The sequence below is a fragment of the Cnephaeus nilssonii genome (genome assembly GCF_951640355.1).
Source record: "Cnephaeus nilssonii genome assembly, chromosome: 21".
Classification (NCBI taxonomy): Eukaryota; Metazoa; Chordata; class Mammalia; order Chiroptera; family Vespertilionidae; genus Cnephaeus; species Cnephaeus nilssonii.
Window position 1 is genome coordinate 7,509,188 of NC_137092.1, and position 24,745 is coordinate 7,533,932.

Consider the following 24,745-nt stretch of genomic DNA (forward strand, 5'->3'; position numbering starts at 1 on the left):
GAAGATTTATAGACAAAAACATGGTAGACAGGACAAAGTTAGAAATATATTTAGTTAAACTCTGGTTTAACTGTTTTGAGTTTTTTAAGCAGCCAGGGATTAAAAATTAAAAATCCAAATGTTATATATAGGTCTGTGTTGAAACAACAAATGATTTACAGTCATGTCTTGTTTTGTTGTGCTTCGCTTTAGTATTGTGCTTTGCAGATAATGCGTTTTTTACAAATTGAAGGTTTGGGGCAATCCTGCCACAAAAGATTACGGCTCACTGAAGGCTTGAGATGATGGTTAGCATTATTAACAATAAAGTATTTTTAATTAAGGTGTGTACCTTGTTTTTTAGATATAATGCTATTGCATACTTAGAAGACTATAGTACAGTGTAAACATAACTTTTTAAAATTTTTTAAATATGGTTTTATTGATTTTAGACAGAGAGAAAGGTTGAGGGAGAGAGAGAAACTTGGATCGGGTGCCTCCTGGGAATTGAGCCTGCAACCCAGGCACATGAAATCAAACCAGCGACCTCTCGGTGCATGGGACAATGCTCAACCAACTGAGCTACACTAGCCAGGGCTAAACATGACTTTGATCTGCACTGGGAAACCAAAAAACCCATGTGACTCGCTTTATTGCAATACTCACTTTATTGCAGTGGTCTGGAACTGAACCTGTAATATTTCTGAGGTATGCCTGTACTTTTGCTGAAAATATTCTTAAAATAATAAAAGTGGAATATGCTAATTAGACTGGACGTCCTTCCGGACGTCCTTCTTTCCAGACAAAGCAGCAGTGGCGGGCAGGGGCGCGGCAGGCAGGGGCCGGGCCAAGGCTCTTGCACGAATTTTGTGCATCGGGCCTCTAGTAACAATTATAAAGCGGCAAAGATACAGAACAAAACAAAAAGTATTAGGTAAGGTCTGTAGCTCAACACCACAAACACAAGTTCACTGTAAGCAGAGCTGACATCTGCTTTTGGTCATGGTTTTGTGCCTATTATGGAAGCAGATTATTATAAAGGCTGGGCTGAGAGGAGGAAGGTAAAATTGAATTTAGCAAGCAGCATACACTGTCCTATATTAGTAAGCCTGTCAAGAGTGTTTGCATTAAAGAAAAAAATCAGAATATACTGTGAATGTGCTTGAATGGACTCAAAAGTGGATGCATTCTTCCAGTTCTGATAAGCCTGGATCTAATATTATTCTTTGGCCAAAATGATCTCATTTTGATAGTTGATTTTTCAGAAGAGCTTTTAGGATTGGGGTAGGTAATTTAGACCTTTGATAAAAATCACATGCATGTAAAAGCTGAAACTGAGAGAAGTCCAGTTTCTGCTTGGATAAAAGAATTGGAAAATTAGGAAGCAAACAATTTTATTTAGGAAGTTGAATTATAAGATTTTAGATTTATATTCATAAATTTTCCAATGAAATATGGTTTAGAAGGGAATTAATCAGTGGCCATTTGGGGCCATATTTTAATGTGTTTTTTATAGTTGGAATGGCCGGGGTTTTTTTGTTTTTTTTTAATCCTGCTCTAAGTCCATACATGAAATCCTAGCTTTTCAAAAAAGAGACATAAAAATAATCACGATGTACTCTCCAAAGCAATCAGCTAGAACATTCATTTAAGTGTAGCTGTTGGGAGCATGAGCTTTCAAATCAGGCAGACCTCGGTTTGAGCTCTGCCATTTAGTCCCTGTGTGTGAGCTTAGACCAGTTACTTACCCTGTAAGCAGTATCTGTACATTTGTATGGTCAGTGTGAGGATTAAATGAGAGCAAATGCTAATGAAGGTGCTCAGAGCTCATTCTCTGTTAGTTATTATTAGAGCATAGGTTTTAAGTCCATCCATTTAGGAACAAGGTACATTCCGTGAAGTATACTGTATTCCCTAATACTGTAACATGCTGTCCTTCGTAAGAAAGATGAAGCTTTCAATCTTTGTTAATTGACGGGGCTTGCACGTTAGCTTGTTTTTCTTATGGGAATTGATGGCTTTGAGTTGATCCATCCCCACCCCCACAACCAAAAGCATGTCTTTTGAGACAGCTGGCAGGGTTAAGGGTGCACTCCGGGGCATGAAGCAGATGTTATATTATATTCCCGTTTCTCTCTTTATAATGAAAACAGGAAATACAGGGACAGTGTGGACGCTTTTTAGGATGGATTTTTCCCATTGATTTCTTTATTTCTCTGTTTGATTTGGCATATTGTTATATTTTGTTTTTTAAACTAGCTTTATTGAGGTGTAACTGATATACAGTAAGCGGCATATATTTAATGTGTACAAGTTGATGTTTTGATATATATATTCCCCATGAATCTGTTACTAGAATCAAGATGATGAACAAATTCATCACTCAGCATAATTATCTTGAGATCCATCCTTGTTGTTGTATTAATACTGTAGTTCATTCCTTTTATTGCTGAGTAGTAGTCCAGTATATGGATGTACCACAGTGTGTTTTATCTGTTCATCTATCGATGAACATTTTTATTGCTTCAGTTTGAGACTCTTAAAAATACAGCTGTTATGGACATACATATACCAGGCTTTGTATGGGCATGTGCTTTCATTTCTTTTGGATAAAGACCTAGGAGTGGGATGGCTCTACTGTATGGTAGGTGCATGTTTAACTTTTTAAGAAACTGCCAAACTGTTTTCCAAAGTGGCTATACCCTTTCACATTCCCACTAGCATGTGTAAGAGTTCCAGTTGCTCCACATCTTCACCAACACTGGGTATAGCCAGTCTTTTCATTTTAGCCTCTCTAATCTATATAATAAAAGCCTAAGCAATTGTTACAGTGGAATGACCAGAACGACCAGTCACTATGATGCACACTGACCACTAGGGAGCAGACGCTCAATGCAGGAGCTGCCCCCTGGTGGTCAATGTGCTCCCACAGAGGGAGCGCCGCTCCGCCAGAAGCCAGGTTCACAGCTGGCGAGCACAGCAGTGGTGGCGGGAGCCTCTCCTGCCTCTGTGGCAGCAATAAGGAGCAGCAAGCCCAGCAGTCAGGAGCAGTGAGCAGGTGGGTGGTAAGGAGCAAGTGGTCCCAGGCTGGAGAGGGATGTCCGCCTTCCAGCTGAGGTACCCACCCCCCCCCCAGTGCAGGAATTTTGTGCACCGGGCCTCTAGTCTCTATCCTATACAATAAAAGGCTAATGTGCAAATTGTCCCCTCGGGAGTTCAACTGCTCGCTATGACGTGTGCTGACCACCAGGGAGCGGCACGGAACAAAGGCAGCCAGGGGAAGGAAGGCCCCGGCCAGCAGCCAGCAGCCGGGGGAAGGAAGACCCCATTGGTCCTGATCACAGGCCAGGCCTAGGGACCTCCCCATGCACGAATTTCGTGCACTGGGCCTCTAGTATACTGTATAAAAGCCTAAACAACCATTCGACTGGTAGCTATGATGTACACTGACTACCAGGGGGCAGCTGCTCCAACTGGTAGCTTAGCTTGCTGCTAGGGTCCAGCAGATCGGGACTGGGCGAGAGGGGCCAGACACGCCCTAGAGCCCTCCTGCAGACCCTCCCCGGCCCCAAGTGTGCACTGGTGTAAGGGACCCCACCGGTGCACGAACCTCTAGTAGGTATATAATATTTCATAGCAGTTTTAATTTGCAGTTCCCTACTAATGATGTTGAGCATCTTTTCATGTACTTCTTTGCCATCTGTGTTGTCCTTTTTGCTGAAGTATTTGTTCAAATCTTTTGCCCATTTTTTAAACTGAATTACTTGTTTTGTCATTAAGTTTTGAGCATTTCTTCTATGTCTGAATGCACACTCTTTATTAGATATACGCCTTTCCTCCCAGTCTGTGGCTGGTCCTTTCATTCTCAACTGTATCTTTTTGAAAAGCATAAGGTGTTCACTTTAATGAAGTCCAATTAATTCTTTTATGGATTTTGCTTTTAGTATCACATGTAAGAAATCTTTACCTAAACCACGGTCAGAAAGATTTTCTCCTATTATTTTCTATAGTTTTATAGCTTTTACTTTTATACTTCAGTCTATGATCAACTTCCATGAATTTTGTTACATGGTACATGTGGATGAAAATCCTCTCTTTATTTTTTTGCATATGGATATCCGATTGTTCTAGCACCGTTTTTCGAAAAGACTGTCTTCCTCTGTGGAGCGGCGTTGGCACGGTTGGCACAATCAGTGTCTCATGTTTGTGGGTTTATTTTGGGATCGCTGTTCTGTTCCATTGATCTACGAGTATTTGTCTATCTTGAAGCCAGTACCGCATTGTCCTAATTACTGTGGCCTTATAGTAAGTCTTAATCAGGTAGTGTTAAACCTCCAACTTATGTTCTTGTTTTAAATTTATCAATTTGAGAGAAACATTGATTTGTTGTTCTGCTTATTTATGTATTGATTGGTTGGTTCTTGTGTGTGCCCTGACTGGGGATCAGGACAGCCTGGCCTTGGTGTTTGGGGACAACCCTCTAATAAACTGAGCTGGCCAGGGCAAGTTGGGTTGTTTTTAAAGTTGTTTTGGTTGTTCGTGGTCCTTGGTGTTTCCATATAAATTTTAGAATCAGCTTGCCAACTGCATGTTGTCTCCCTTTCTCTCTTTTTTTTTTATGGGGGCAACTAGAAATAACCTCTGATTAATCCCACATCACAAGGCTAACACATGCAAGCGAGACACAATAGGAGGAAGTCAAAGGAACAGGAATAAGCTGTTTCCCTTTTCTATTTGTTTTAGTTTCGGGCTGAATGAATGCAGTGAAGTCCCCCACTGCTGCCATCTTCGTGAACATTCCCCGCTGCTAGAGAGCGGTGTGTGCTCTCAGTGGGTAGCACTTGACAGGCAGGATGCCTCCTTTCTTTCCTCAAAGGCATGCTGTTAGTTACATGAGAAATTTGCTTATTCTTCTGGCACCTTGAACCCCTAAATGTCACCATTTGTAATGTGAACGGTGATGTGATAAAACGGTGGATAGCAAGTAACTGATATCAGACAATTATTGATTTCAGAGAGAGATAGAAGCATCAATGATGAGAGAGAATCATTGATCAGCTGCCTCCTGCACCCCCCACACTGGGGATCAAGTTAGCAACCCGGGCATTTGCCCTGACCAGGAATCAAACAATGACCTTCTGGTTCATGGGTTGATGCTCGACCACTGAGCCGCACCAGCTGGGCAATGCAGGTCCTCCTTATTCATTCTATCCCGTCTCCCTGCACCCTCCTCTACCCCACTAACTTCTTACTCCTGCTTATTTAATAAACTTCTAAATGTGAACACTTCTCCTCCTCTGCCAAGCTAGGGGCCCTCTTCCCAGGATCATACATTTGAGCAGCTGGTTTCCTGCCATGTTTCGTTGTAATATCAGGCTGTGTTTGTCATGGAAGAATCTTGCTTGAAAGACGTTTGAGAGTTCAGACCCATCCCACAATTACACATCTCCTTCCATAGAATCCTCTGGAAGAGGAAGAAGATATCCTTTCCCATCTTATTTAGTGAGCTCTTCTTCAATATTTTAATCGTGGAGTTAGTTTCTGCAGTTACCACACAGTGAGCGGAAGAGCCTGCGCACATCATTAGTGAAGGAGGTTGTTCAAGGTCACAGTTACTTCAAGTATCACACACAGTTAGTCTGCAGGCTGGGCCTCTATATATACTTCAGAGCCGGTTTGGGGTTGTGTGCCCTCTCAACCTCCTGGTGTTTCCTGTTATTCATTAAATTGCTGAGAGTCCCATTTATCTGCCAGAACCTGCCCACTTCCAGGGTTGGCCTTTTCCTTCCTTTTCCTTGTAAGTGTAAGGTCTGATCTTAGAAAGTTCTGACCAAACAAACTGTACTTGGTGTTCCTTTAAACATTAATGATATTGTTTAGAAAACATTTAACAAGCAAAGGCAACTTGTTTATTTCTGCTGTTAGGTCTTAAACTTGCCTGGCAAATTGTCAGCTCCTTAAAAGCAGAGGATGAAATCTTACTTTAGTCAAATCTGTGTCCCCAGATCATCGCCTACATCATTTAGCATATTTGGTCCCCAGCAAAGTAAGTGTTCAATGAAAGCATCCAAAGCATGTGCCCTGTGAAGCACCCATAGTCCAGAAAGTTCTCCCAGACGTCAACAGTGCTTATCTAGCCCTAATAACACAGAGAGATTTTTGTTTGTTTGTTGTGTTTTGTATACTTGATATTAGGCTGAACTTCTGGTTGGTAGACTTTTATCACATTAGTTAGTTTAAAATAATTATACTGATTCCTTGTTACTTTTCATTTTTACATATTTATTATAGCTTAAACTGTTTAAACTCATAGATTCAGGAGTCAGACTTGTGGGTTCTTCATTCTATTCTATTTGACAGGGACACCGTGAAAAATAGACTTTATATTGTAACCCAAGGGACACACCAACGTACAGACACACACACACACACACACACACACACACACACACACACACCCCTACCCCTGTATTCTTGTGCCAAAAGAAGTCCTTCTCGAACGGGCTTTTTTCAGTGCTTTGCGATGTTTTCTATTTCATTTTTAACCTACTGATTGAGACAAACTAAATTGAAGTTCATTCCTACAGAGTCCTGCGGAGTACCTATCTATGTATTACTCATTCAGCTAACATATTCAGTACTTACTATCCTAGTATACCATTTACTGTTCTCCACTTAACTAACTGGCTTTGTAACCTTGGGAAAGCCACAAGTTAATGTTCAGTTTCTTCTATGACATGCAGATAGAGTGACGCCTACCTCCAGGAAATACTGTAGGTTAGGTTAGATTAGATGCGTAAAAATTGGGTACTCTGCTTGACAGGCAATGTGCACTCCACTGTCAATGCCTCCTGTGTTGTTTCTGCTGTTCTTAGCATGACTAAAATAACTTTGGTTTGAACTTCCCATGTTTCTGGAATATATATACATAGATATAAAGCTTATAGTACATATAACTTAATTTTCCCACTAGTGCTCACTATATATTTTTATATATATATATTTTTTTAAATATATTTTATTGATTTTTTACAGAGAGGAAGAGGGAGGGATAGAGAGTTAGAAACATCTATGAGAGAGAAACATCGATCAGCTGCCTCTTGCACACCCCCTACTGGGGATGTGCCCGCAACCAAGGTACATGCCCTTGCCCGGAATCGAACCTGGGACCCTTGAGTCCGCAGGCCGACGCTCTATCCACTGAGCCAAACCGGTTTCGGCATATATTTTTATATTTTTTAACTAGAGATATAATTTAGATACAGTGTAATGCAGCAGTCACCAACCGGTGGTCCGCGGTCCACTGGTGGTCCATGAGGTCCGAAAGATTGGCGACCGCTGGTATAATGTACAGATCTTAAGTGGTCAGTTTAATAAACTTTGACAAATGCATACATCCTTTTCACCTACTCTCCTATAAAGACAGAAACATTCTCATCATACCAAAAAGTAATCTTGTGCCCCTTCCTAGTCAGTTGTCTCCCTCTCCCCAGAGGCAACCACTATTCTGATTTTTTCGCCATTGATTAGTTTTGCCTGTTAGGACACAATCACACAGAATGTATTCTTTTATATCTGGCTTTTTGGTTTTGTCTTGTTCAGTATAATAATTTTAAGGTTCATCATTATTGTTTTCAAGTTCATCAGTAACTCATTCCTTTTCATTGCTGGATAGTATTCTATTGTATGAATGCATCACATTTGTTCTATTGATTGATATTTCATTGTTTCCACTGGAGCTAGTATGAGTAAAGCTGCTATGGATAATTGTGTAAAAGTCTTTGTGTGAGTATACGTTTTCATTTCTTTGGGATAAATACTTGGAGGTGGAATTTCAGAGAGGCATTTTTCTAACTTTATGAGAAACTTCCAGATTAATTTCCAACGTAGTTACACCATTTATTCTCCCACCAGCACTGTGTGAATGTTCTAGTTGTTCCATATGCTTTCCAACAGTTGATGTTGTCAACCTTTAGGTTTCAGCTTTTCTAGTGTCTTATTCTTGTTTGAATGTAACCTCCCTATCACCAGGGAGGCGAGCACTTCTCCATGTGCTTTTTGGCCGTTCCCATCTTATCCTGAGGTCGTGATCTATCCCTGTTTTTTGTGTATGTTACAAGGCAGGTGTCAACTCTCACTTTAAGAGATATGTGATCTCCTGAATAAAAGAGATTAGGATCTAAAATTATACTTAAAATCCTTGATTTATGTTCAGAGCACTAATTTATTCAGGACTAGTTGAATCCCTTTACACATTTTTCCTCGCCTGGAGAAATTATAGACTCAGTCCAGAAAGTATATATAATTTGTTTCAACCACATATATAGGAATAGCCCCCCAAAACCTTAACACATTTATTTCCATTTTACCAGAAATTTTCATAGGACTCTGGAATTTGAGTGTTGAAGCAGCTACATTATGCTATTTACCCATGTTCTTTTTCTATCAACAAGCAGTTCACCAGCTAGAAGTACCACCCTTGGAGCTATTTGTACTAAACTTCCAAAGAATTTAGTGCACTTGAGTCAAATACTAATAAATGATCATCTGTCCTTATGTAAATAATTGCTTTTATAAATATGTGGATGCCAACTGACTCCAGAAGTAATCTTTGAAGCTCATTCTATCCAGAGTCAGTTTGCTGAATGTATGAATTATTGTTACCTTAAATGATTATACAAGTAAACCATCGATTTTACTAATAGCATAATAAAATATTGACCTCACAAAAAAGATGAGCGTAAGGAGAGGCTGAGACATCAGGAAAGAGACCGAAAAGTAAATTTCAACTGCCTCTGGCATAATACAGGATACAGGAGGAAGAAAGAGGTGTGGCAAGTGCTTTTAAATTGCTTATAATTTAGGCAGGAAGGAAAAAAGACAAATGGGAAATGTTTAATCAATGCAAGAGAAAAACACTAATTGACCACATTGACCCAGTTGGTTACAGTGTCATCCCAATACTTCAAGGTTGCGGATTCGATCCCCGATCAAGGCACATGCAAGAATCAACCAATGAATGCATAAATAAGTGGAACAACAATTCTCTCTCTCTCTCTCTCTCTCTCTCTCTCTCTCTCTCTCTCAATAAATAATTCTTTAAAATTCTTACTTTTTTTAAAATTAAGAGGTTAATTTCCTATAATAGTATAGATAATATTGGGAAGGAGAAAGGAGGTGACTGCTTCATGTGTACTTTTGAAGTTGGTCACAGAAAGCTAAAAGTTTTGGAGAGCAAGCATGGCAGACGCCCAGGGTATTGTGAGGCTTATGTTAAGCTCTCAGTAGCGGTGTTTCATTCAGCCTGAGATAGTAAAAATAAATGAGTACTGGATGACCAGTATGCTTTGTCTGCTGTAGTAATATCCTGTATAATTGAATCTGTCTATCCAGCCGATTATTTTCCTGTTGTCTGAAATTAAAGAGCATTATGTTTTCTGACAATGTAGGAATTTCTGTGCAATTAAAGTATATGTTATTGTTGAAATGAAATTACAAGAAAGTGATTGGTTTCAGCTGTATTACTGAATTCCTCCCCCCAAAAGGCAAATCAAGATCATTTATATCCTATATAATAAGAGAGGAATATGCTAATTATCCGTTACCCCGTGAGGTGTAACGACCAGATCACGGATCTGCAGGAGGGTGGGGCAGAGAGCTACAGGAGGGGGCAGGGCAGCAAGCTATGAGTGGGGGAGGAGGGGGTCAGGGGGAGCTACAGGAGGGTGGGGCAGCAGGCTGAGAGCTACAGGAAGGCAGCAGAGCTACTGGCGCACAGATTCGTGCGCAGGGCTACTAGTATTTCTTATAATATAGCTGAAATACCATTAAAGTATTAAACCTCAACCTTGATAGTTTTTCCTAAATTTTCACCTGAGATATAGTGGTAGCATGGCCCCAGGCAATGTGGGTCAGTGGAGGTCATGGTTCGATTCCCTGTTGGGGCACATGCCCAGGTTGTGGGCTCTATCCCCAGTGTGAGGCATGCAGGAGGCAGCCAATCAATGATTCTCTCTCATCATTGATGTTTCTATCTCTCCCTCTCCCTTCCTCTCTGAAATCAATAAAAATATATTTAGATGACAGATAGATAGATAGATAGATAGATAGATAGATAGATAGATAGGAGCATATTGAGTCACTCACCTTGTGGCAGCCAGCCTCCAAGTTGGCCCCCAGTGACCCCACCTCCTAATAGTCCCACCTTTATATATGGGTCCTCTCACATTTACCAGGGTCGGTCTGTGTGACCAATGAATATATCAGAAGTGATGGGATGTCACTTTAAGATTGTTCTAAATGACCCTGGGACTTCCATCTTGGTGTGTCTGTCTGTGTCTCTCGCCTCACTTGCTGTGAGAAGCAGCACATGCGAGGAACCAAGGTCTGTGCCTACAGCCATGTGAGTAAGCTTGGAAATGGACCCACCAGCCCCAGTCCACCTTCTGACGATGTAGTGCTGGCCAACAGCTCGACTGCAGCCTCCTGAGACCCAGCCAGAACCACCCAGCCCAGTCCCTCCCAGGTTCCTGACCTCCAGAAACTATGAAATAAAAGTAATGTTTACTGTTTAAGCTGCTAAGTTTTGGGGTAATTTGTTATGCAGGAATAGATGACCAATACACACCTCCACTAAAGCTCTTCTTTCATTCTTCAAATCTTAACATCTATTTTTTATTATTGTCGTTGTTAGTTGTGCTATTACTAGTAAACCTGTCATCCATACAATTGGCCTGATTGAGGTATTAAATTGATTGAAAAATACTATATTCTGTCTCCCATTTTCCAATCCAATGTTTGGTATAATAAATATAGACCTCAAATTCACTGTTCCCATATGAGAATGTATTTAAATGAACTGTTTTGTGACAAGGAGCCTTTTTAAAATTATTCCGCAGATTCTTTTCATTTATGTGCAAAGCCACCAATTTTGTACAACTTGTAATTACTATGCAAGTGATTATGGAATTACTGTGAAACTTCAAGAGAAAACAGACAGCTTAACAACTGTTCTCAGAAGTCTGAGGCTCACCAGACAAGCTCCCTGTCCTTTACTCGTAGCTCGGTGGTGCTTATTAATTATACAGGATAATAACAGTGCGGGTTTTAAAAAGTCATATTTTTAAGGATTAGTTAACTACATACTCAAACCTGAGAGACGGCTTCTCAGCAGATCTAATGTCAAGGTCATGAGCTGTCCCCCAGCTCCTGCTCTCATCCCTCTTCTCCATGGTGTTCTGACAAGGGAAAGGTCACAAAACACGCAGGTTTATAGGGTTTGTTTGGGGGAGGGGGTTGCCCTATGAAACCAATGTCGGTACCAGTAATCATTCCTTTGATTCCTTTGCCTTCGCTAATCAGACAGAAATGGTGAATAAAAATGAATAAAAAAGGGTAATAGAAAAGTGGAATTCCAACCTCTTAACGAGTTTTTTCTCCTCTTACTTGCTTTGTCCAAGTATTTTTCTAACCATGGATTTGCCTTAGGACATGAATAACTGTAAATCGATACTTTCCTTGAATCCTGGGTTATCAATCTTTTTATAGTTGAAAATAAAGAAACAAGTGTTCTTGGTGAAAGGAAAACACTGATGAGTCCCATGTTGTTTGACTGAAGCCCTGGCCAATGTGGCTCAGTTGGTTGGAGTGGCGTCCCCTACACTGAAAGGTCGCAGAGCACATACTAGTACCCAGGCTGTGGGTTCGAGCCCCCGACAGGGCGAGTGCAAGAAGCAACCGATTGATCTCTCTCTCTCTCTCTCTCTCTCTCTCTCCCTAAAATCAATTTAAAAATAAAACATTTTTTTAAAATGTGTGTCCTTAATTTTTTTTAAAATTAAATGTAACTGAAAATTAGCTTTTTTGTTTTACTCTCACCATGATTTTGAAATATAATAATAAAATGTAAATAGGCAATTCAGGAATTGGTCTTGTCTTTCTGCATTGAGTGGACTAGAGCTTATTTTGAAATTTTACTGAAAATTTCCTTTGTTATTTGGAACTGGAAAAAAATCTTGGACTCTGTCTTCCAGGTCCCTCCCCTCCCCTGTTTAATTCACATGCGCATCACACACACACACACACACACACACACACACACACACACAGCAGGGTAAGGAAGATGCTATCAGTAACTTAAAGGAACAAATGGAGTTCCCTTTTCCTAGTCCCAGGATACACATATTATCCAGAGACCCCGATAATGTCATCTTTTGGCAAGACAGAAGTAAAACCCAGTGCTTCTCACTCTGCACTGAGCACCTGCCAACTGATACCAACACCAACGAGAGGCAGAGGCTGTGATTCCTGGGTCTTGGACTTGGACAGTTTAAGGAAAAAGGAAGCACCAGCTTTTCAGCACTGACACATACTTCTGTGTTAAAGAAACCCATGCTTTACTTATTTAGGGTTTGTTTTTTGTTTGTTTGTTTTAAGCATAGCCATTGAATTGTGAATTCCCCTTTCAAATGGGTTCCTATTTGTGGATGGTGGTTATAAGAAAATATAGCCCCTGATGAAGTAATTTTTTGAATTGATACATGACAGTAATTTTCTTAACTAGATTTCATTTGAAAGTTTAAATTACATGGTACTTTGCTGTGGTTTTTGAGAAAGTTTTCTTGGTGCTATATTAACACTTTTTGTAAAATGTCTTGGGAAAATTTTAATGTGTGGAGTGAAGTAGTTGCTAATGTCACTCTGTCTGCCGGCACATACTATATGCTGCTCCTGCGCAGTAGGACTTCCATCCTTCCTAGCAGAGAGGAGAGAAGCGGAAGCCTGAGAATATCTTTCCCCTCCCTTCCTGGTCCTTAGACCCGATGGGCACCAGCCTGCATTCCCTGCTGACCTCTCTCATCCTCAAAGCTCACCACCCCGAAGTGGGCAGAGGGGAATAGAAGTAGCAGCTGAACAGAGACTAGAAGAGGGCGTGGAACTTGGCAGCAGGTAGAAGGGATTTGTCTGCACCCCTGGTTCTAATTGCCTCTGCCCTCTCGACCCACCAACTGAGTGAAGTTCTGTTTGTAAAAATCACAGCTAGTCCTAGATTATAATTCAGAAGCATTTTTAGCATGCTTTACTTATCTACAGCCACCTTGATAGGGCTCCAAATATGTAAGCTCACCACATTTCATGCTTAGCATATTTTAGAAATGCAAGAGCTATAACTCAGAAAGAAAAGATCAGATACCCCTGTGGGTAATATACGCCTCACCAGCAGAAGCCGTGAGTGTGGTGGTTAAGGACACAAACCTTAGAGCCAGGTGCGTGGGTTTAAATCCCAGTCTGACCACTTGCTAGATGAGTAACCTGGAACAGGTTACCTGACCTCTCCTAATAGTTTTCTCAGCTGCAAAGTGGAGATGATGTCACTACCTAAGAGGGTTGTAAAATTTAAATAAGTTAATGTTAATATAAATGCTTAGAACACGTCTAATACGTAGTTAGCTCTGTATAAGTATTCTCGTTAATATCATACTGTGCCCCCATTCTGATGTCATTTCTACATCTAGCTGGCTCCATCGGATCTGTAGCCAACAGGTTCTATTCATACTAACCCATCACCTTTAATGTATAACTACTAGCAAATCCCTTTCCTCAGTAATTTTAAAAAGCAAAATGCAATTTTTTCTCTTCCCAGGCGCAACACAGAGATACTTTCATTGAAGAACGCTATGGAAAATATAACATCAGCGATCCTTTAATGGCTCTACAGAGAGACTTTGAAACACTGAAGGAGAAAAATGATGGCGAAAAGCAGCCGGTCTGCACAAACCCACTGTCGATTCTCAAGGTGGTGATGAAGCAGTGTAAGAACATGCAGGAACGGATGCTGTCCCAGCTGGCTGCTGCCGAGAGCAGGCATCGCAAGGTGGGCTCGCCCGGGTGGCGTGGGCTGCGTAAGCTCTTAGGGAGACTTTATAAATAATGCCTGATACTGCTTGTCAGCTGCCAGTTCTCACAGTAATTCAATCGGAGGCTCCCCAGGTCTCAAAAAGCCCCTTAGCTCACCGTGGAGCCAGGAGGTAGGAAAGAAAACCAGGCTGTTGCACATGCTAAGTTTAGGGAGTGTGCCAGACACATCCAAGACAGCATTCCTTCTTGCTAGGGCACTCCAAACACTTGGTATGTTTTTTCAGCTCTCGACCATTCAAACTTTGGCAACAAACTGGGGTGTAACCAAGCTTGTAGCTGAACGGAGCATTCTGTTTGCTTACTTATGTGATAAATAGAAAGATTAACAGGTATTTGGGGAATGAGCAATCAAGAGAGAATTTACCTTACTATAAGCCATTAAATTATTTTCATTTATTTCTAGTGTTGAGTTTCATTGCATTTCATTTCTCATGAAACCATAAACAGTACCAAGGGTTGTTTACCTTAAAACTGTTCTATCCTAGTAGGAAAGTGTGTGTGTGTGTGTGTGTGTGTGTGTGTGTGTGTGTGTGTGTGTGTGTGTAGGCCTTATAGCCCTAGTTTGGAAGGCAAACCTGTGCTTTCCTCATCTCATTGGAATTCTAGTGCTTATGATGTTATTCCCATTCTTGTCATTTACTGCTCAGATCTGGCCTGTAAAACATGCTTGGCTAGAATCTGCTTTTTTTTTTTTTTTTTTTTTAACCATTGGTTTAGATTTATGCCCACAAGGGAGGACATCAGCGCAATTAGTAGGAAGCAACTTATTCTGAAAAACTGGATTAGCAGCTGCAGCTTGATGGACCTTAGTTTACTTTTATGGTTACCTACATTCAGGTGCCATCTGCTTAAAACACGTGACAAATTGCTTAGACTCAGGTCTCGCCCATGGGTTTTCTGTCCCTTCACAGAGTCCACATGAAAGGTCAGAGTGGGGGTTCTCAATGATGGATGGGCCTCAGATGTTCATGGTCCCCCTAAAAATACACAGAATGCCAAAAGCTTATGCATTCTTATAGAAAATGAAAATTTCCCCATATCTTTCATTGAATTCTCAGAGTTGTACAAGATCCAGAAAAGTTTAACCTCTGGTCTACGGAAATAACCTGAAGACATTTATGCCCCAACTTACCAACTTAAAAGGTGTCGATGGGTTTGAGTTAGTTGCTCTAAAGCAGGGGTGGGGAACATTCGCCTGTATATAAGGCCCAAGAAATCATTTGGTCTGGCCCAGCCAAGGCAACCACAGGCAAGACTAGAAATTCAATAAATCTAAGAGCTTTATTGATAGCAACATAAACTTACATTAAGTGAATTATATTAAACGAATAATATTATAAACTAGAGGCCCGATGCACAAAATTCGTGCAAGAGTAGGCCTTTCTTCCCCCCGGCTGCCGGCACTGGCTTCCCTCCGGGACCTGGGCTTCCCTCGCAGCCCTGGCTTCATCCAGAAGGTCGTCTGGAAGGATGTCGGTCTAATTAGCATATTACCCTTTTATTATTATAGATATCCAAATGGCCTTGGCAGAAAACAGTTCCCTGCCTCTGCTTTAAAGTGTGTGTGGGGGGAGTGGGTACATAATCCTCTAAGAAAGTCTCGAAGCATCCTTGTTTGGGAGGCAGGCCTTTTCCCACTTCAGACAGGAAGTAACTGACGCTGAAGGGCTGGCTGGCTTTTGAGCCCACAGAAGGGGTACTGAGTGTAGGGGTGACTTGTGGCTCTGGGTGATTGGGGAAAGGAAGACGTTAGAAATAATTCCAAATTCCTTAAGAATGTATTTCAACGTAAGTGTCTTAGAATGTTAACTATTGTAAACCAATTGCCTATCTAATCTTACCTTACGTGTTTTATCAGAGTAGAACACTGACTTTGTTGGACATCAAGTAGTACCTAGAGGCTTATAATGAGGGTGCTTACAGTCCCAGTTTGCCTGAGAGAGTCCAGTTTCTGCCTGTCACCTTGGCATGCCCCTTCTGACTCTGAGAAGCACTGTTTGAGCACTGAATTACATGGTTACTCTGCTTATTATGAAACTAGAGGCCCGATGCACGAAATTCATGCAAGAGTAGGCCTTCCTTCCCCTGGCTGCCGGCACCAGCTTCCCTCTGGCACCCGGGACCCAGGCTTCCTTCGCAGCCCTGGCTTCATCCAGAAGGTCGTCTGGACATCTGGTCTAATTAGCATATGACACTTTTATTACTATAGATTCCCTAGTCCACCTCTTCCCAGTCCTACTCCTTAACATTCAGACTGCCACTTTTTCTAATAACCACTTATTTCGGTAGGTAACTTCCATATTTCTAAAAAATATACGGCTCTTCCCTTTATCAGGTTTAGACACTTCCTTGCTTCCTTGTATTATAGATGTGGATTTCATTATCTTACACCCCACCTCCCTTTTCTCTCCACCCTTACCACCTTCCCCAAACATAACCCCCTTTCCTCACCCCATTCTCTGTCGCATCTGCTCTTCCCGAGCCCTGAGCCTGTCCATTCTGTGTCTTAGAGGATAAACCCTGGCTCAGGCCTGGCAGCAGATGCCTGGCTGCCAACATTCTATGTCTAAGAATAAAGTTGAGGGCACAAAGAACTGTTCTGGGAAATACAGCCTCTGAGCCAGGCCCCTTGTTTTCTGTGCGCCATCATACCTCTCCTCTGCATCCCCGCCACCTCCAGGTTCCTTAGGCAAAGCAGCTTCCTCCCCATTCCCAAGTAGTCACCACTCCTCCAGCCTCTCTCTCGCCCAAGTGTTATTTAAATTCCTTGTCTGCTGACGTCAGTGTGCTCCTCGGTCGCCCTGACGGGGACTGTCTGACTCTGGAACTGTCTTAGGTGCTTCGTTAGACAGGCACTTAGTATTCATTGTATTATACGTGTGATCCCTTGGTATTTGGAATGATTTTTTTTTTAATTCTTTAAAGGTGATCCTAGACCTTGAGGAGGAAAGGCAGAGGCACGCCCAGGACACAGCAGAGGGAGATGACGTCACCTACATGCTGGAGAAGGAGAGAGAGAGGCTGACCCAGCAGGTAATGGGGGAGGGCTTCGCGCAGCACCGGCCTGGAATAGCCTTTCTCAGAGACTGTCCTGCCAGGTGTAAACTGGTGTTGCTCAAGAAAAAGGGCCTGTAGTCCGACCAGTCCGGGAATGACTGGACTAAACAAAGCTAAGCAGGTTTCTAACTTCAGTTTCTCAGACCCTCTAGTACGCAAATGCACACTGTGAGTCTGCAAGGAAAAGACAGGGTATTCTGCGTCGAGCACATCTGTGTTTTCATGAAATCTTTTCTTAATATAGATCACTGCCTGTGAGGCTACTGTTCCCTAGAATACACTTTGGGGAACACTAACGTCAAACACTGACTTTCTGACTTAGGACTCCTGATAGAAACACATTTTATTTGTGTGGGTTTTTTAATCCTTACCCGAGGATATTTTTTTCCCATTGGTCTTTAGAGAGAGAGAGTGGAAGGGAGGGAGAAGGGGAAGAGAGAGAGAAATATCGATGTTAAAGAAGCATCGACTACTTCCTCCCGCATGGGCCCCAACTGGGATCGAACCTGCAACCGAAGTACATGCCCTTGGCTGGGAATCAAACCCGAGATCCTTTGATTCATGGGTTGACACTGTAACCATTGAGCAAAACTGGCCAGGGCAAAACATTTTACATCACAGCCCAGTTATATACGCACAGGCCTGAAACAAAAATATCATGAAATCAGACATAGTCCTTAAAATACATATTTTCTCTTCTGTTTTATCTTTTAAAAGTTCTGGTTATGACTTACTCAATTGGTTTCCCCATCCATGAATGGGTCTCAACATTTGACAAATACTGACTAAAAGGGTTCCTTAACCCTTCCCTTTAAGTGGGGTTGGGATAATGATTAAAACAGACTGCGTTTGTGTAAAAAGTATGATTTAAATGCAACTACTGGTGTCTGTGTTTAAGCCCAGAAAGAGTTACTGCTGAAGCTTTAGGTTTCTTCTCCAGCGGCTCTCATCACAGAGCCTCCTCCATGTGCTCTCGGTCCTCTGAACTCGCCACACACCTGGACCACGATGGTGGCTGATTCCCACCAATACCCCTGAGGCTTCACAAGAACTAGAGGTGCCTCCTAAGTCATCAAAGAGATTACATTGTGTGTGTCTTTTTGTTAGGTGTCCTGACACTTCAGCAATATCTGACCTAAGCCGGCTGGTATGGCTCAGTGGTTGAGTCTCAGCTAAGAACCAGGAGGTCATGGTTTGATTCTTGATCAGGGCACATGCCCGGGTTGTGGGCTTGAACCCCAGTGTGGGGCATGGAGGAGGCAGCCAATCAGTGATTCTCATCATTGATGTTTCTATCTCTCCCTCTTCCTCTCTAAAATCAATAAAAATATATATTAAAAAATATATATCTGGCCGAAACCGGTTTGGCTCAGTGGATAGAGCGTCGGCCTGCGGACTCAAGGGTCCCAGGTTCGATTCCGGTCAAGGGCATGTACCTTAGTTGTGGGCACATCCCCAGTAGGGGGTGTGCAAGAGGCAGCTGATCGATGTTTCTCTCTCATCGATGTTTCTAACTCTCTATCCCTCTCTCTTCCTCTCTGTAAAAAATCAATAAAATATTATATATATATATATATATATATATATATATATATATATATATATCTGAGTGACCTAGGCACGTGGCATGCGTGTCATCCCGCGTGCAAGAAGAGCTAGCCAGGGCACTCTAGTTGTACCTGTTCAGTGTATCTCTTTGTGTTTTTACTCTAATCAAGCTGTGTGGTGCTCTTTCTTCCTAGCTGGAATTTGAAAAGTCCCAAGTGAAGAAGTTTGAGAAAGAGCAGAAGAAGCTGTCGGGCCAGCTGGAGGAGGAGCGCGCCCGCCACAAGCAGCTCTCGTCCATGCTGGTGCTCGAGTGCAAGAAGGCCAGCAGCAAGGCGGCCGAGGAGGGCCAGCGGGCCGGGGAGCTGAGCCTGCAGCTGGAGAAGGAGAAGGGCCGGGTGGGCGCGCTGGAGGAAGCGCTGGCGGCCGAGCGGCGGCGGGGCCTGCAGACGGAGGCCCGGGTGGAGAAGCAGCTGTCTGAGTTCGACATCGAAAGAGAACAACTGAGAGCAAAGCTGAACCGAGAAGAGAACCGGACCAAAACTCTGAAAGAAGAGATGGAGAGTTTGAAGAAGATCGTGAAGGATCTAGAAGCTTCTCACCAGCATAGTAGCTCTAATGAGCAATCAAAGAAACCAGTGACCACGACTAAAGGCACAGTGACCGAGCCTCCCAGGCTAGTGTCTGTATTCTGCCAAACGGAGGGTTTTCAGACAGAAAGAACCCATGGGAGCAGCGTAGCCAAGACGACAACCACTGGGCTGCCCGGTCCCACCACTCCCAGTTACTGTTATGCCAAAGCCAATGGCCATTTTGAGCCAGAGATGCAAGCGACCAAGGAGTCCGTTCCAGGCAGCAGTGTGGAAAACCAGACGCCTCCACGAGAGAAGTCTGTGGGCTCGGCCCACGAGAAAGCCGTGGAGAATGGTGGGTGTGCCGGGGGAATCGAGAGCCCGGGCCCAGTGCCGAGTCAGCTGCCGTCCAGCAGTAGCTCACTGTCCCCCAGCAGCACTGCGTCCTCCTCCCTCACGTCCTCACCTTGCTCGTCACCAGTGCTAACCAAGCGCCTGTTGGGGTCCTCGGCCAGCAGCCCCGGCTACCAGTCATCCTACCAAGTAGGGATCAACCAGCGGTTCCATGCAGCTCGGCACAAATTTCAGTCCCAGGCAGATCAGGACCAGCAAGCCAGTGGTCTGCAAAGCCCTCCATCCAGGGATCTGTCCCCCACCCTCATAGACAACTCCGCTGCCAAGCAGCTGGCCCGAAACACGGTCACTCAGGTGCTCTCCAGATTCACCAGCCAACAGGGGCCCATCAAGCCCGTCTCGCCCAACAGCTCTCCCTTCGGCACAGACTACCGAAACCTGGCCAGTGCTGCCAACCCAAGGGGTGACACCAGCCACTCACCTACTCCAGGCAAAGTGTCCAGTCCTCTGAGTCCCCTGTCTCCAGGGATCAAGTCCCCCACCATCCCCAGAGCTGAGAGAGGAAACCCTCCACCCATCCCACCCAAAAAACCTGGCCTCACGCCTTCTCCCTCCGCTACCGCTCCACTGACCAAAACTCATTCCCAGGTGTCCTCTGGGGCCACCGCCGAGGACCTTGCGAGCAGCTGCTCTTCCAATGCTGCCATGGCCAACGGCAAGGACGTTGAGATACTCCTGCCTCCCAGCAGCTAGTCCCTGAGGGGTCTGCACAGTTGACATTCCATCAGATCTTGTCCAAGAGCTCGGAGTCAGACCGTTGAGTCAGATCATCTTATTTATTTTGATAGTAGCTGAAACCATCTGTATAATACATTTAGTGTATTTCACTTTTTTTGTATTTTTTTTAAGTAGAGACTTGAGTAGTTTGGGTTTTTATGACTCACCTCTTTGTACTATAAAGCTAGAAGGGCACCTCAAAGACATCCCAGGCGCAGCAGTCACCGTGGTGTTGTGATGGAGGGAGCTGAGTAGCAGGTGGTGACTTGCTGTCTATTTTAGGACTAGAATCACTCTCACTCATTTTGAATTATGCAGAAGTGGTTCATGCAGATTTTTATTCCAGATGAACATGTTTTAAAAGTGCCTGAAATAAGACTGCCATATGAATGTGATTCTGCAGCAAAAACACGAAACGGCTCGTTTAATTGCAGAAAATTAGATCCTCTGTGAATCCTGAATGTTAAAAACAAGCACTGCTTTTAATCCTCTTTTACTGTTTTTGATACTACAAGCTGCGTAAGTAGAGTGGGGATCCTAAGGTGGGTGTGAACTCACCACCAACCGGAGCTTTTTAGAGCCCCTGAGAAGCCCTCCTGAGCATTAAGTAGTTGGGGTGCTGATTTTCTTGTACTCTTTCTTGAAAGAATAAGTCACTCCCAGTGTCCTGCATACATTCTTGAATAGAATGAAATCACATCTCCATTCAAAAAAATGTCTTCAGGCATCTACTGTTTGTAAGGAACTTCTGATTCCGATTGCTATTACTTGAATAGGAACTGGTTACTCATTCTGTATAAAAGTTTTGCCACAGAATGAGGTCTTTATTCTGAAATCAAAAAGCAATAATTTAAAATTCGCTCTTTGTAATATAAATCAAAATTATATATATAGGTTTTACCAAGTTGTTACTCTTACTCTCCAGGCTGCCAGCACTTGGTGTCTGTCTGTGGAACCAAATTAACTTTTGCCTAAATGGAAGTATCACCTATCTGTATAGACACATCCCTTTACGTGTTTAACACATAAATATTAGTGTGATTATATCTTTGGAGTTTGCAATATCACATAAAGGATGAGTAGAAATGCATGTTAAGATTACCTACCAAAGCAACTAGATGGGTCTGGAACCCAGTCAATCAAAGGAGCAATGGTATCCACAAGGAGGTGGGGAAATTCCACATGAAGTCAGGTCTTCAGATTCATAAAAAGGCAGAGCCAGCCCTAGCCAGTTTGGCTCGGTGGACAGAGTGTCGGCCTGCGGACTGAAGGGTCCCAGGTTTGATTCCAGTCAAGGGCACATGCCCGGTTGTGGGCTCAATGCCCAGTCGGGGGCGTGTAGGAGGCAGCCCATCAATGATTCTCTCTCATCATTGATGTTTCTAACTCTCCTCCCTTCCTCTCTGAAATCAATAAAAGTCTTTTTTTAAAAAGGCAGCGCCAAACTAACCCTAGTGTCACAAAACGGAGCGGGCCGTGTAAATGAGTGAGGTGGTCACTCGGCCCGTGGTGGAAGGCCGCGGGAGCAGGAGGAGCCGCAGCGCACTGAATATGCCCAGTCCCACTTAAAGGTCCCCTCCTGCCGTCCAGCAGCTTGTTGCCGTGCAAGAATGCTGGGCCAGGGTTACCAGCTCCTCACATTTTATAAAATCCAAATTTCCATGAGAAACATCCTCATTTTTAAATACCAAGAACCGATTCCAAAACAGTTTAAGCACTGCTAGTTAAACACTTCTGCAGCTGGATTTAGCCCACAGCTTCCGAGTTGCAATCCCTTTAAATTATTTCCATCATGGCAGGCGTGTGAGGGCAAAAGCCTCCAGACTTTCCAACCTGTAGGCTAGTACAGGAAACAAAGTCCATAGAGTAGAATGACCATCTCCCTCTTCCAAACAAGACTGCCCACAACCCAGCTCCGACGTGGTTACCGGATTTTGTGTCCACAGGGATGGGCGTCACAGAACATGGTGTCCTCGCATACATTCTTGCCGACCTCTACCCAGCAACCCCTGACCTGCTGTCATTTAAGTCTGTTTCCTCTTAATCCAGTATGAGTTGATGGGCAGGTGACGGAAATTAATGTGTAACTCACAGGGGACCACATCGGTGTCTCCACAGCTTATGGTTTCATGAAGGCCAATACTTAACAATTAAAAACTATTAATGCCCCAGAGAGTCTACCAGTGATGAAGGGAGTATCTGAAACTTCCCAAAGCAGTCATGCACTGAGCTTTATTCCCAGCGAAGCCAAATGATGGTGTTGATGATAAAATAGCTGAACTTTTTAAATTGAGGGGCAATAGTCCCAGAGTATTATTACCTCCCTTGCTTTAAATGGTAATCTTAAAGGTTGCATTATGCTCTTCCTTTATTTTGGCATAGATATATAGAGAGAGATATTATGGGGAAGTTTATTTCTTAGGAAGTGCACTGAATAATGTATTTCTTTTACAGTGTAATATGGGGGTGGGGAGATGAAAAAGAAATGTGTATTTTTGCTAGTTGCCTATCTTCTGAGATAAAAAGCACAATACTGCAATGGATCCAATAATCCAGTTAGGTATTATAGAATAGTATTTAAGTTTGCCGTAGATCGTGTGTGCTAAGTAAAGGTTCCATGATTCACAGTTTTGGTATTTAACCCATGTTGCAAAAGCTGTGTTACTGGTCAACAGATTATAATGATGTGCAACCCATAACACAGGCATTAACTAGTCACTAACATTTGTAAAGCAAATGCACCGTGCAGAAATCTTCATCCATTTTTATAGCAGACTACATTAAAACAAGTTAAATCATACTGTCTGGGGGAAAGTAGTCTTGTTTGTACAAAGTGAAGAATGTTGCCCAACAAGGGCCTGTTTTGTTCCGGGAAGAAGCAAGTGGTGTAGAGGGAGCATTGGTTCACGGCTTTAAAAAGCCAAATGAAGTCAGTGACCCATCCAGTCAGACCCCAAAGGGAGCTGGGACATTGGTTTTCTTTAGAACTGTAGAGCTGGAGGGAGCCTTCCCAATATCTGTAATTGTTAAACCATTTGGAGACTCTGAACCTTTTGAGAATCTAAGAAAAGCTAGACTCTATCCCCAGAAAAAATGGATATGTACAAATTTGGTTGATGATTTCACAGGATCCAGACCCTGCAGCCATCCATGATTCATGCCCTGACTTCAAAACACTGATCTTGTCCTGCCTCTGCTCACTTTACCCAGGACTGATGCACCCCGTGTCTCCAGTCCGGTGCTGTTGCTGCTACTTTGTTAGTAAATGCGAGTTGTAGCCAGACAAAAGCACTTGGAAGTCCCTTGATGTACAAAAGATGTTCAAACAGTGTGGGTGTTTACATATCTTAAGTTTCCAGCATTTAAGCCAATTAATGATCATTTCAACAAACACTGGGCATATCTGGTTTCCCATAATAGCCTGTCAGCAATGCTGCCTGGTCAATTTGTGTGTGTGTGTGATTTATAAAGAGTGATTCTGGTGCTTAGTACTTGAAACAAACTTTCAAATGTCTTTTGAAACACTGGATGTGTATTCATACCCATGAGTCAGAGGTAGGCAGTGAGCGTTGTTCCACAGAAGTCATTTTGATGTAATTGCTATAAAACTATTTGAGAACCTATATCCAGCCATCTGCTGGCATATCAATGGCCAATTCAGTGGTAAAAGCAGAGGAGAAAGGGTAGTGGTTCTCAAACTTTCTTGTGCTTCAGTATAACATGGGAGCCTGCTAAATATGCGGATTCCTGGGGATGGCCTGGGGACCAGTTGATGTGGGTAATCTCCTGAGAAATAGTGCCTCCTAGCCCTCACGTTCACTCACAAAAACTGGTTCTTGCCTTTGACCTAAGGAGATGTCTTAAGCTCCTGAGTCTAGTTTGCCAGAAGGCATTCAGAGTCAAGAGTGTCTAGTTGGGTTCCCAGCCGTGCTGATGATTTCACACGCACATTGCCTTACTAAACTTCACAAGGGTGTTGTGAGGTCATTGAGGACCAGGACAGGGCCTGGACTTAACCCCCAGGGCTTTGCTCTTTCCACTACCTGTGTTTTGCTGACCCCAGGCCCTCTGGTAGGGGGAAGGCGGCGGGGGGGGGGGGGGGGGGGCGGGGGATGGAAGGGGTGGGTTCTGACTGTAAACTAAAGTTGGGCTCTAGATAAGTGTCTGGGCAGATTCTTGGACTGGAGCAGGTTTAAACCCTGCAAGACACCACACTCGCCTCCTACTCACCCTACGCCCCCCACCCCCCCCAGGAGTGGATTATCAGACCTAACCAAGGATTCCCCTCAAGCAACAGATTTTCCTTTAATATTTAAGACAGAAACCAAGGTAGCTATTACGGAAAACAAGTTTTAAAGAGTTTCCTTTAAACAATCTAGTTGGGAGAAGCAAAACATTAACACAGAAACTTAACTGAGACGACAGAAGAACACAGTGGGGTTATTGAAGGTGCCCTGGCAAAAGCACTACGGTGGAACAGGTGACACGGAGTACCGTGCGGCTCTGTCCACATGGCTGAAGTGGTTGGTTCTGAGAAATTACCG

The 24,745-nt window shown here is 43.2% G+C and overlaps 2 protein-coding genes across 4 annotated transcripts in view; one reads left to right on the forward strand and one right to left on the reverse strand.

Moving 5' to 3' along the window:
* Nucleotides 1–24,250, forward strand: part of CTTNBP2NL (CTTNBP2 N-terminal like) — a 51,480-nt gene extending 27,230 nt beyond the window's left edge. For both annotated transcript variants that reach the window (XM_079761208.1, XM_079761207.1), the window contains exons 4-6: nucleotides 13,622–13,852; nucleotides 16,822–16,929; nucleotides 18,696–24,250. In XM_079761208.1, coding sequence (XP_079617334.1) covers nucleotides 13,622–13,852; nucleotides 16,822–16,929; nucleotides 18,696–20,177 — 1,821 coding nt within the window. In that variant the 3' untranslated portion in view covers nucleotides 20,178–24,250. The remainder of the gene's footprint in view (nucleotides 1–13,621; nucleotides 13,853–16,821; nucleotides 16,930–18,695) is intronic.
* Nucleotides 1–24,745, reverse strand: part of ST7L (suppression of tumorigenicity 7 like) — a 147,639-nt gene that overhangs the window by 16,175 nt on the left and 106,719 nt on the right. Inside the window, exon 15 of one of the 2 annotated variants that reach the window (XM_079761211.1) lies at nucleotides 11,125–11,216. The exons of the other annotated variant lie outside the window; for it this stretch is intronic. Within the exon in view, the coding sequence (XP_079617337.1) occupies nucleotides 11,125–11,216 (92 nt within the window). The remainder of the gene's footprint in view (nucleotides 1–11,124; nucleotides 11,217–24,745) is intronic. 2 annotated transcript variants of the gene reach the window in all.